Source organism: Eucyclogobius newberryi, unplaced genomic scaffold (assembly GCF_026437365.1).
Source record: "Eucyclogobius newberryi isolate DKJ021-1_F unplaced genomic scaffold, fEucNew1.0.hap1 SCAF_17, whole genome shotgun sequence".
Taxonomy (NCBI): Eukaryota; Metazoa; Chordata; class Actinopteri; order Gobiiformes; family Gobiidae; genus Eucyclogobius; species Eucyclogobius newberryi.
In genome coordinates this window covers 32,782,385-32,795,672 of record NW_027315801.1, presented here as the reverse complement: position 1 = coordinate 32,795,672, position 13,288 = coordinate 32,782,385, and the positions used below count along the sequence as shown (strand labels likewise).

The 13,288-nt window shown below is 47.0% G+C and overlaps 1 protein-coding gene across 4 annotated transcripts in view; it reads right to left on the bottom strand.

Annotated features, from left to right (window-relative positions):
• samd11 (sterile alpha motif domain containing 11) overlaps positions 1-13,056 on the bottom strand; it is a 73,395-nt gene extending 60,339 nt beyond the window's left edge. For 2 of the 4 annotated variants that reach the window (XM_072450137.1, XM_072450138.1), the window contains exons 1-2: positions 11,229-11,724; positions 10,468-10,559 (exon numbers count right to left, since the gene is read on the bottom strand). In XM_072450137.1, the coding sequence (XP_072306238.1) occupies positions 10,468-10,559; positions 11,229-11,685 (549 nt within the window). In that variant the 5' untranslated portion in view covers positions 11,686-11,724. Of the gene's footprint in view, positions 1-10,467; positions 10,560-11,228; positions 11,725-12,836; positions 12,859-12,881 lie in introns of those variants that run through there. The other 2 variants (XM_072450140.1, XM_072450139.1) reach the window with 2 other exon arrangements.
• Between the last annotated feature and the right edge of the window lie 232 nt (positions 13,057-13,288).

Below are 13,288 nucleotides of genomic sequence, written 5' to 3'. Positions count from 1 at the left end.
CCGGGAGAGTGCGCGGCGATTCGTTGGGATGCAGATGTCGCTTTATACCTCGTTTCTCAGAATGCTGTTCAACTCTTATGACAGAACACAACCTTTATAATAACGTGAATGTGTCTGTGAGTTTCAGATTTCAAAATGTACAACCGCCCAGATAACTTGTAAGTAATGTATTTGTTAAATGCATCACTTTGCCCCGTCATATTCACATGTCTTTATCCTATGGCTCTCCAGGTTTGTGTCTATTCTCTTTCTCTGTCCAGGGCATTAAACTCTGGACTTGGACTGGGGCAGTTTTACACATTAAATTGAGCAGGTTTTAAAGAGACATCAGACATTTCCGCACTAAAAGCCTATTTGTGATGACATAATGAGTTTTTGCCTTAGTATGAATATAAAATACATGTAAACCTTGTTGGTCTGTATTAGCCCTTCGTGAAATGGACATTGCAAATGAGCAAAATGTTATAGTGTGTTACATGTCTAATGTACGTACTTGTCCTTACTTAATACTGTATTTTCCGGAGTATAAGTCGCCAAAAAATGCATAATAGAGAAGAAAAAACATATATAAGTCGCACTGGAGTATGAAATGCGGAATCCGGAAAATACGGTACATACAAAACAATATTCATTTTATTCTCAGCGCAGACTAATAAACCACATAAAGATAAACTAATAAATGATCTTATTTTAAGTTAAAGCTGTAGCTAATATAGCCTTTCGTTGTGGCGAGAAGTTGTTCAAAATAAAGCAGAAATTACAAAGCTATTTTTCTGGCTAAATTTACTTCAGACTTTTAAATGAGCTCTGGGTGGAAAACAGGACTAATAGGACTGTTTTTTCTTCCTCCTCGCGTTATTTCCTGAAAGGTGCAGTGCCCTGCCGCTGGCTCCAACAGCATTAGTGTGCACATACACAAATACAACCGCTACTACACACCCCGGACGGAGCACGAGCGCACACACAGACGCACACACACACACACACACACACACACACGCACACGCACACGCACACGCACACACACACACGCACACGCACAGTGGTAGCCGGCCGTGACATTCCTGCAGCTGCGGCGCTCTCTCTCCCTCGCACGCGCCCCCCCAGCGATCTCCCCGCGGGACGAATGCCTAATGAGTCACGCGCCTGTCTGCCGTTACCTCGCAGCCTGTGTGTGTGTGTGTGTGTGTGTGTGTGTGTGTGTGTGTGTGCGTGTGTGTGTGTGTGTGTGTGTGTGCGTGTGTGTGTGCGTGTGTGTGGAGGCGGCATGGCGGCCCGACTTGGCGCGAGCGCTTGGGGAAAGGGAGGAAGAGGCGGAGGAGAGGAAGGAGGAGGGTGGGGGAAAGGCAGGGGAAAAAGTATGTGTGTTACGGGGGGATGCGGTCATTACGGCGGCTCAGAAGCGACGCCAAAGCTAACCATTTGTCGGCTCGGATTTGAAATACAAAATACATTACTGCTCAGACGCGCATTAGCAAACATTTTAACAGGTGTAAGTCTGAACGGTTCTTTAACATCTGCTTAAACGGCCAAAACGCATTCGACCAGCGATGATGAGTGTAGGACGACAGTATTGAGGGTGTAGTGTCTTATTGTGATGTTTTTTTGTGTTTTTTTTGACAAACAATTAGATGCAATTAGATTTGTGAATTAGAAAATAGTAAAATTCCCATTTTAAACTCAAAGAGCAACAACATTTGAGTAAAGACTGAAATCCGAACGAAAATATGTATATTTCAGAGCATGTTGGCAAGTTTTATACATAATAAGAGGATGTTTTGTTGTTCTCTTGCAAAGGACTTGAATCATTTTGTCAGTAGCAACTGTTGAAATTGCGATTTCGATTCGATTGCGGAATCAGAATCGGAATCAGAATCAGAAAAAGGGCTTTATTATATGTCTTGCAGTGAAGACGCGTCTTTCAAGATTCAATAACAAATGATGAACTGATGGACGTTCTTTTACTTTGCTGCTTCGATCATGTGACATCTCTTTGCTTTAGTTATACATCACTAAAAGCTGTTTAAATGTATTTTCCGCAGTTTTCCGCATGGGCGCTGTACACAGAACGCACATCCGCTCTTACGATCTGCAGATAATGGTAAACAAAATCAAACGACGGCCGACTGCACTTCACAGCAACGATGGGACAGGAACAGTGCATATGTCCGAACTCATTCATATCCAGAACGCATAAACAAACATGTGAAGGAAAATAAACAACATGTATGAAACAGACAAAAGAAAATCTGTGTTGATGATGTGACTTTAGGTTTTCCATCTAGAAAAGTAGAAAAATCTATCTAGAAAACCAGTCTTGCTATGAATGTATTGATTGTGATAATAATACTTGAGTGGAAGCTGGAAATGCTAAGCTACGTGCTAAGACAGAATGATTTAAACATTTTCTGTCTGGAGCAAGTCTAATGTACGTCCTTATCAAATAAATACCGTATGTTCCAGAGTATAAGTCGCACCGGAGTATAAGTCGCACCAGCCAAAAAAATGCATAAGAGAGAAGAAAAAAACATATATAAGTCGCACTGGAGTATAAGTCGCACCAGCCCAAAAATGCAAAATAGAGAAGAAAAAAACATATATAAGTCGCACTGGAGTATAAGTCGCACCAGCCAAAAAATGCATAATAGAGAAGAAAAAAACATATATAAGTCGCACTGGAGTATAAGTCGCACCAGCCAAAAAATGCAAAATAGAGAAGAAAAAAACATATATAAGTCGCACTGGAGTATAAGTCGCACCAGCCAAAAAAATGAATAATAGAGAAGAAAAAAACATATATAAGTCGCACTGGAGTATAAGTCGCACCAGCCAAAAAATGCAAAATAGAGAAGAAAAAAAACGTATATAAGTCGCACTGGAGTATAAGTCGCACCAGCCAAAAAATGCAAAATAGAGAAGAAAAAAACATATATAAGTCGCACTGGAGTATAAGTCGCACCAGCCAAAAAATGCATAATAGAGAAGAAAACTGGAGTATGAAATGCAGTTGCGTGTGAAAATAACAAATAATATCACATATAAGTCGCTCCGGAGTATAAGTATATAAGTATAAATATAAGTATAAGTCGCACCCCGGCCAAAACTATGAAAAAAGATGCGACTTATGGAAAATACGGTATATACAAAACATTATTCATTTTATTCTCAGCACAGACTAATAAACCACATAAAGAGAAACTAATAAATTATCTTATTTTAAGTTCAAACTGAAGCTACAATCGCCTTTCTTTGTGGCTAGAAGTTGTTTAAAATAAAGAAAAGAAAACCAGTCTTGCTCTGAATGTATTGATTGTGATAATAATACTTGAGTGGAAGCTGGAAATGCTAAGCTACGTGCTAGGACAGAATGATTTAAACATTTTCTGTCTGGCGCATGTCATATAAAGTCAATACATGTTCTACTTTTACAGAAAACAAATGTTACTAATTATATGTATTATAACACATAATCAAAGGTTCTATACAATATGCAAAACATGGTTCACACAATAATATCCAGGTGTGTCGTTTATCTATATTGCTCATAATGATAATCTAGGGCATTATAGAGTTAAAAATCGAATTGTGATCTCATTCCCGAGACTAAAAGCTCTATATTGAAGTCGACATGTTGTGATTCAGCAGTTTTCCCTTGAATACCGCTTTAAAACCATTGTTCCCGCCCACACCTGCTCAGGTCAGGTACAGCGACGCTCTGAGCGAGTGACAGGTGGACGCAACCAATACCAATCAAGTGTTTTCAAAAGAAGCAGATGAACTTACTGACTTTTTCAACCTTTCAAAGATTCTAAGTTTACATGAATCGAGAATTGGCGATTGGGCTCCAAGGAAACTGTGATATCAATCTTTTGGCATATTGTATTACCCGCCCCCTTAATACATCTGATAACCTGCAATCCATCACAATTTGAACTTTATTTGAGCTAGATTTTACAACGGTATCTCATTGCAAAAGCTCTCTGCACAATTGTTTAGAAGAAATACAGTTATTTTGACCATTTGGGCTATTAGGCTGCCCCAAATAAATGCTCTGTTTGCTGTAACCCGAGTCAACATTTTACAAGTAGGTCGGACAGTAGGCAAATTCTTATTTTTTTTACTTTGAAGGCAAAAAAAACATCAAAATTTTGCATTTTTTTGACTCGGAGTGACCGCCAGGGGTCAGTCCAGGGGTCAGTCCAGGGGTCAGGCTTCGTCAGTCCAGGGGTCAGGCTTCAACAGTCCAGGGGTCAGGCTTCAACGGTCAATGACAGAAAATGTCTCTATCAACCCGATCAGGAGACTAAATCTCACGATTTTAAGATATTTCAATCGACCTTTTGTATGTCGTGATCCTTTATTTTGGTAGCGAAGGCGAGCGGAGGGAACATGCGGGGGACACGGGCGCCGCCATGTTTGTTGTGATGACGCTGCAGGACGTGTTTCAATCCCAGAACCGACAGAGGGAAACCAACTCGTTAATGTCAATATAACGACACTTAAGCGTGTTCTGTTTTGTTACAGACGCACGTGGAGGACTGACTGTGAAGACACCAACGTGATAAAAAAATATTCGACAGGGCAGTTTTGGAAAGACCGGTCGGTGAGTCTGCGAAATAATTGAAAAATAAAAGATTTTGATGTTTTTTCAATAAAATGCAGATTTTTTTTTCCCAGTCGGCTGGTTTCATACCGGATCGGTCGGGTTACGGCAAACAGACATATTATTTTGCTCAGCCTCACAAGTTTCTTTTTCGTGGCCAATCAAACAACAACAAAAAAACAGTAATTGCGATGGAAGAACAAGACAAAATCACCCAAAACTATCACAATACATCTAAATCCTTTCATCACCGTCCTATATCAGATTAACTAGCGACTAAACGTGTATTCTGTTTGCAGACACAAAACAGAAATGAGCTTATATTTCTTTCTATTCCCAAACTTCCCGCCCTGTTATCATTTGTCAGAGTCTGTGCTTGTGCGTGTGGCGGCGTGCGGACTCCAGGCAACGCTCGGGCGTTCCGGGCCGTGTGAGAGAAAAGTGAGAAAGCACCGTGGGGAGGCGAGGCATGCGACCCCGCTCCACACACACACACACACACACACACACACACACACACACAGGCACACACACTGCACACACACACACACTGCACACACACGCTCCACACACACACACACACACACACACACTGCACACACACACACGCACACAAAAGCGCACAAAAACATGTCGGCGGCCCCATGCGCGGAGCCCAGCCGGCAGTCGCAGCCCAGTGGAGCGGCACAGGGCGGGGGGACGCGGGGGGGACGCGGGGGGGACGCGGAGAGCGGTGTGCGGGGAGGTCAGTGGCGATGCAGTCAAGCGAGCAGAACCCTACGCCCTCCCTCCCCCCCGTCACACACACACACACACAAACCGCTCAGCTTTTATAGGGCCGCCATTGCTGCCGCCGCCGCCGAGAGCGAGAGACAGAGAGACACAGAGAGAGAGAGAGAGGGCTTAAAGGCGGGTCACGGGACAGTGGTGAACAGACATCACCTCACTAAACACTTCAAACAGAAAAGAGAGGCAAATAAACAGCCAATCAGGGGTTTGGACACTTAGCTTTAGTTTTGATTTATGATATGAAGGTGTGTTTTGCATTGGATCGGCTTTGAATAACAGACAGCAGAAGGTGACAAAAGAAAGAAATGTTGGATAAAACGCATTTCTCCATTTTGCAATTTCGATTTTTACAAAGTTGGACCTATTTTTTTGTTCGTGCCGGTGTTTTGTTTTACTTGAAGCTGCAGTTTAAACTTTGTGAAGCGTTTGGTAACTCTAATGCGCTCAGTCCATCAGCAGAAGTTCAAGTACATGAATTAATTTTGTCGAATGAAAATGGATCAACTGGACAAACGTTTTAGGACGTTTCGCCTCTCGTCCAAGTGGCTTCTTCACTGCCAAGAACTGAAGAAGACACTTGGATGGGCGGCGAAACGTCTCTTATAACCTTTTTCAATAAAATTTTCTTTTGCTATGAAATCCTGGACGACTGAGCGACACAGACAAAACTGTATAGACTCCTTCATTTTGTTGTCGTAGTACAAATTAAACTTGTGTATTTAAATCGACACACATTTGTGTTTTGTCATCATGTTCTAAAAGCCACTTAATCCCAAAACGTACAGCTTTTTGGTCTCTCTTTGGATCCACAACGATGTCTTGGTGGAGTTTTGTCGCGGAACACAACCTATAATTTCATCTAAAAGTATTCGTAGTCAGATTTGGCCCGTCTTAGCTCCAACTTCACCTTGGGAACTCGATATAAACTTTGCGAGCGTGCATGTGTGACAGTTTCTGAGCAGAGAGGCCCTCGGTTGGAGGAGGTCTTTACGAGCCGGAGGAGGGGAGTGTAATTTCCTCCCGGCCTCCACGAGTTCCGCTGAAATAACAGAGCAGAGGAAGTCGTGCTCTCCCCGGAGGAGACACACCAACACTGCACACAAACCCACACACACACTCCAACAGCAACACACACACGGCACACACACAATAACCAGTAACACGCAACATGAGCCACGGCTTTTAGACACATCCAGCGGTACGAAATGTGTAAATAATGGAGAATGCGTGCGTGTATGGTAATAACACGGGCGTAGCATGTTTATTTGTTTGTTACGTTGACGTGAGAGATAAAGAGATCAGTTAAGAGCTTGATTAACACACATATATATAGGTTTAATCAATAGGAAGCATAGACTGATCGCAAGTTAACAGCCGTTTTATCGTAAACTGTTGTCTGCTGACACAATATATAGCAATGATCTGATAATATGATGAAAGGTTAAAGTTAAAGGACAACATTCAAAGAAGTACTAAAGTAAAAGTGCTGTTCAAAAGTTTCTTGATCACATTTAAGGATCACATTAAATATTAGGACTGTAATGAAATTCTTGGTTGACTAAAAACGTGGCCTGTGCATCAAATATTCGACCAAAATGTGACATGTTCTGGTGGCAAAACTATGATAAATCTCTATAGCCTGACCATGGATCAGACCCAAAGTTCACTGACAAGACCACAAGATCGCAGGAGTTCAAACAATATGTAATGTATTGTTTTTAATGCCAAAAAAACACTGGTAAATCGTGTATTTATCTGTAAAATGATCAATTAAACCACATTTCAATCCCAGATCTCAAACTAACGCACACCACGCCTTCTCCTTTCAGCTGTAATCCACATACTTTTACTTTTGTCGTATAGTATAATAGTATAATTAGAGTAATACAAATCTTCGCTTCACTATGACTACAAGGAACAATTAATCAGCCGGACAACAAAAGACCTACAACCCAACGATAAACATCAATAAATAAAGTCATCGATCACCCAGTTTGTTTGAGCGTGACATGAACAATACGCTCGATACAACTCACTCTAAATATGCTCTGATGACGGTGCTTCACTGTCATCACAAACTCTTTGGGCTCGTGCCAACACGTCATAGCAAACTCCTGCGCGTCCCGGATGGAGACACGGGGCGGAGACACGGGACGGAGACACGGGACGGAGACACGGACGGATACACGGGGCGGAGACACGGGACGGAGACACGGGGCGAAGACACGGGGCGGAGACACGGGACGGACACACGGGGCGGAGACACGGGGCGGAGACACGGGGCGGAGACACGGGGCGGAGACACGGGACGGAGACACGGGACGGAGACACGAGGCGGAGACACGGGGCAGAGACACGGGGCGGAGACACGGGACGGAGACACGGGGCGGAGACACGGGACGGAGACACGGACGGATACACGGGGCGGAGACACGGGACGGAGACACGGGGCGGAGACACGAGGCGGAGACACGGGGCGGAGACACGGGGCGGAGACACGGGACGGAGACACGGGACGGAGACACGGGACGGAGACACGAGGCGGAGACACGGGGCGGAGACACGGGGCGGAGACACGGGACGGAGACACGGGGCGGAGACACGGGACGGAGACACGGACGGATACACGGGGCGGAGACACGGGACGGAGACACGGGGCGGAGACACGAGGCGGAGACACGGGGCGGAGACACGGGGCGGAGACACGGGACGGAGACACGGGACGGAGACACGGGACGGAGACACGAGGCGGAGACACGGGGCGGAGACACGGGGCGGAGACACGGGACGGAGACACGGGACGTCTCCCTCGCAGCTGCCGCACTTTCCCTGAACGCTCTCCTCGCGCCTATAGCAAGACCACTCAAAGTTCAGCCGTCAAACTTTCTAAATAAATGTCTGCATGAGGTAATTTGTGTCAGTAGTAGGCGTGAGGCAGTGCGTGTACGTGTGTGTGTTCATGTGTGTGTGTGTTCATGTGTGTGTGTTCATGTGTGTGTGTGTTCATGTGTGTGTGTTCATGTGTGTGTGTTCATGTGTGTGTGTTCATGTGTGTGTGTTCATGTGTGTGTGTTCATGTGTGTGTGTTCATGTGTGTGTGTGTTCATGTGTGTGTGTTCATGTGTGTGTGTGTTCATGTGTGTGTGTTCATGTGTGTGTGTTCATGTGTGTGTGTTCATGTGTGTGTGTTCATGTGTGTGTGTTCATGTGTGTGTGTTCATGTGTGTGTGTGTTCATGTGTGTGTGTTCATGTGTGTGTGTTCATGTGTGTGTGTTCATGTGTGTGTGTTCATGTGTGTGTGTTCATGTGTGTGTGTGTGTTCGTGCGCGTGTGCGAGCGCCGTGCTCATCAGCGGAGCGGTGCTGGCTGCCGTGCCCCGAGGGAAGTCAGCACAGGGCATACAAGTCCCGCTCCCGCCTCCGCCCGCGCTGCCGCCTCTCACACAGAGCTGCCAGCACAACAAGCGAGCGTGTGAGCGCGAGCGAGCGAGCGGGCGGGCGGGCGGGCGGAGAGGGGGGGGGGAGCCAGCGCGTCGCCGTGGTATTCGCTCGGAGACTTCAAGCTTCATCAGACAAGGGAAGTACGAGAGGTGGGGAGAGAAAGAGCCGAGACGGGGGTAGGAAGGCTAAAACAACAACCTTAAGGCCTTTTTCGGATTCCTGCTGACGTAAATACAGAGTTCACGTCGTCATAGCAATAACCGTGGAAGAGAGACGCACGCACACAAGCCCCGACAAGCCACGAGTCCATGCCTGTGATGTCTTAACTAAGTGGGTGCGTGAAATGAGGGAATAGTGGACCGCTTTCCCCGTCATCCATGAACTCGTTACACACAAATCCGGTAGTTTCACACACACAAAAAAAGACCGATATTCCGTTCTTCATCGTAGCGCTCACACATGTCAACAACTGTGTTTGCTGGACAGGATGTGCGGTCACCTGAACAGCATTTTAGCATGACATAGGCAGACCTAGCACAGATCATGAACTCACATGTACTCGAGAGGCTAATTCACAATTGTTGAGTTGATTCATAAACGGCAGCTCAAAGATGGAACCCACAATCTCCGTCGCTAAGTTGTTTTAAAGGAAATGCACGAGATAAACGATGTTTTTCTGGAAAACCAGGACAACTTTGATGAGATGTGTGATCATGTCAAGGTCCAACGGTCCAGTAGGGTTCACACTCCAAGTTCATACCACGCAAACTACCTTCAAACATTTCTATAAACGCTACACAATGGGGTTTTAATTCATCACCGATATCCTCCCACTGTTCTTCCCGCACGCCTCGTGGACACAGGTTGTCTGTCTCTGGCCCTGAGAAATGTCACAGTTTACCTGCGCGCCTCAAACACCTCTGGCTTATCTAAACCGCCTCTGCCTTTGCGTGTCTCGCCCACAATAATCAGCAGTAGCCACGCTCAGTAGCTCGCTAAGCCTCTTACACCCTTCCCTCAAGATTAGAGCTTGGGAGCGTCGACAGATGCGCTCGGCGGTGATAAAAACACGCCCCGCTGCACCTGCGTGAACAGATTTGGCGACGCTGAGCCGGCGGCGTGCGAGCTCAAAGCCCAAACACACAGAGACAGCCGCGGCGCGAGGGTGTTGAGCGTGACACACCTGCGCAGCCCACAGCTTTGGCACGCCGCCCTGGTCCAACCCCGAGGGAGAACGCAGGGGCAAACAAAAGTTCAAGAGCCAGGTGACAAATGGGAGGCAATGGAACAGAAAAGCCAGAGCAGCGATACAGGGCCGAGAACAGCAGCGGCTTTTGAGTAGCAACGGCAAAACAATGCTCGATATGTAGACGTGAACGTACAATAACACGAACTGTATCTGGGTTAAGAAGGAGGGATTCAGGTCAGAGGTGATGTGTTTGTGAGCAGAATAGAAAGAGGCAGATGCAGCAGCAGAAGTGGAATAAGTTGAGGTTCTTCCAAATGTTTTCTTACCATTATAACTGTTGTTACTCGAACACAAACCGACAAAAGAAGCCAGTCGACGATCAGTAAGTAAAGACTTGACATTTCAGTTGTCATTTGGTTGAGGTGAGTTTGCAGAGTGATCTTACCACTGGAGATGAGATCCTGCAGCCCGGACAGTCGCAGATCGGAGGATGCACTTGTAAAATCCCTTTGGACATGAGAGTCTTCAGACTTTTCCCTACAACAAAGAAAAAGTGATCTTTGTCAGTCTTAAACTTAAACAATAACGTGCAGAGTTTGGCAGTAAAAGGTTGTGTGAAGACATTAAGTTATGCTGTGCCTAAAGAGCTGTGAAAGGAGCCGAGAGACAGCAGCCAACTGTCATCTGTCTGCACGCTTTATCAAACTATTAGGCTCTAATTTTGACCTGGGGGTGACTCCCTCTCCCCAGATCCAAAAGCGTGTCAGATCTGCCTCACTAAACTAATGTGCATGGCAAGAAGGGCCCCAAGATATGCAATTACGCGTTAATGCTGCACTGAACGTTTTAACAAGAAAGAACAAACCTTAACGCGGGGAAATCCTTAAGATTCAAAGAATCAGAGTTTGGACTGAATCCTTTAAATATAGTGACATAAACAGTAGAAATAATCAAACAAACCCACACAATTCAAATGAACAGCTCATTTTAAAGTTAGCTCTTTTGCCTAGAGTCACAAACTTTCTAACCCGGATGCCCTGGTTCCGTGCTGAATGTTTGGCCAAACGCGTGAAAGGTTTGAGGAGCTCGCGCCTCACGCGCGGGACAAAACAAGTGCAAGTTCGTCCCAACAACAGAAGTGGCCGTTAGAAAACACGCGGGACATTTGTCCCCGTCAAACACCGGCCCGGGACAGACGAGTCTCACCTTTGTGTCTAATGCTGCGCTTCCAGTCCTTGGCCGTCTCGCGTCCGCTCACAAACTGAAACTCGTTCGGCGTGAGCCACTCGGCCCGGTACTTAATGGACGGTCCCTTACTTCCCTGACACAGTTTATTGATGTAAAGCAGCGCCTTGTTCTCGCCGCACTCCACCTCGATGCACGGCTCCCCGTTGTCAAAAAAGGGCTGAAAGTCCGGGATGGAGGAGAAGCGCTCCAGCATCAAGTCGTCCGTGTGCTGCTGGTGGAGGTGCGGGTGGTGCAGCGCCGAGTCGTGGAGCCCCAAGTACGCGCGGTGATGGGCGAAGATGTGCTCGTACGGCGGCGGATGCGGGGTCACCACGGGGATCGCGGCGGCGTTTAAAGGGGCCAGGTATTCGGAGCGGTTAAACGCGGTCAATGCCATCTCGTCTCCATCCAGCCGCTCCTTCTTGATCGCAGGCATGATCGCGGAGGGAGTGAGTGCGCCGATCCAACTCGCGTGCGTCCTCTCTCCGCGCGCGCGCGTGTGTGTGTGCGTGTGTGTGTGCGCGCGCGGGGGCTGAGCCAGACTTGGAGACGCGCCGCTTCTGGGGGTTTTACGCAGAGCCCGCGTGTCGCCCGTGTGACAGCCCCTGTGCTCAAGTTGCCGGATAGATTCCCATTCAGCCGCGCGCCGCTCCTCCCGCCTCCCACATCTAAGCCCCGCCGCGTGCCGCCGGGAGCTCTGAGCGCGGACCTCGTGTCGGGCCGGTCATCTGAGGCTGGTCCCCGCCGCGCGCGCGTCACTGACCGGACACTTTGGGTGACGCCAGATAAGATTTCCAGTTGGGATCGAGTTTGTTCAGTGATAAAAGCCCCGTTAAGCTGGACAGTGACTATTGGCAATAAGTTCCAAACGCTCTGGTCTTTGGGTGAATGTCACGTGCTACGAGCTCGTGGGGAGACTCAAAGTGCGCGCGTCCGTTCATCTCGCACGCGACGGCTTTGGGGAAATTATTGGATGGAGTTGTTTTGAACCCCGTGCACGTCAAGTCGAGCTGAAGTTCACAGCTCCAGACCAAACAAGATTTGACTGCGCCGCGGCTCCGCTTGGCCCATTTTAACCGCGGCGCGCGGGCGTGCAGGGGGTACCGCCACGGACGCGCTTCAGAGCACAATCTGCAGCGACCGCGGCAGGGGGAGACCAGGGGAACCTATACACACGGTTATGTGTGAACGATACGAACAAGGCCTTGTGTGTGAACTTTAGAGGACAAAATAGTACGTGTGTGTTTAGAAGCCTTCAGGCAATGGCACCGGCGACATTTTGGAGAAAGTGTTTGTTTGTACCGTCTTCAAATATATAACGGAAATAAAGCAGAAATAAAGTCGTATGAGTTATTATAGAGGCGTATGCGTGCACTACAACAGGCACATTGAACACATACACACACACATATATATATAGAAGATATGAATGTCCCAAAAAAGTTGACATGGTAAACAAAAAAGTACACTTTGTTTTGATGCTAAAAGCCTTTTCTCTGCAGATGGCACTAAAATGACTTTATAATTCCAAGTTACTTCAGGTAAATGGTGGTCTATCTGTACTTATAACGTCCATACTGAGTTTACAGGTCTGCAGTGGTGTGTGAGGCTGGCTCGTGGACCACATCTGACCCCCATCAGTGGAACACCCAGGTGGACCTCGCAGCTCCGTCGACACATGGAATAGCCATCCAGCGCCGAGGTGGGGTCCAGGCCTGTGTCAGAGCCATAAATCAGGCCAAACTGCCACGGACTCACACAGGAAGAAGGCAGGCCACCGCACGGGCGGATGGAGCGAGCAGGAGGGCCAAAACCACAGCCGTTAACCGGCCAGGTTTAAAAACCAAAACACATGACTCGGTACAAGAGACACCTGAAGCATTATCTGAAGCACCGACGACAACAAAAGGGACGACACAAAGACAACACAAGGAAATGGTCCCACTGTACCAGGGTCTGCGACCTTTAACAGCCCATTTATAACCAAACAGTCTCAAAACAAATGACAAACCAACTGATTAATAAAATGTATTTCTAAA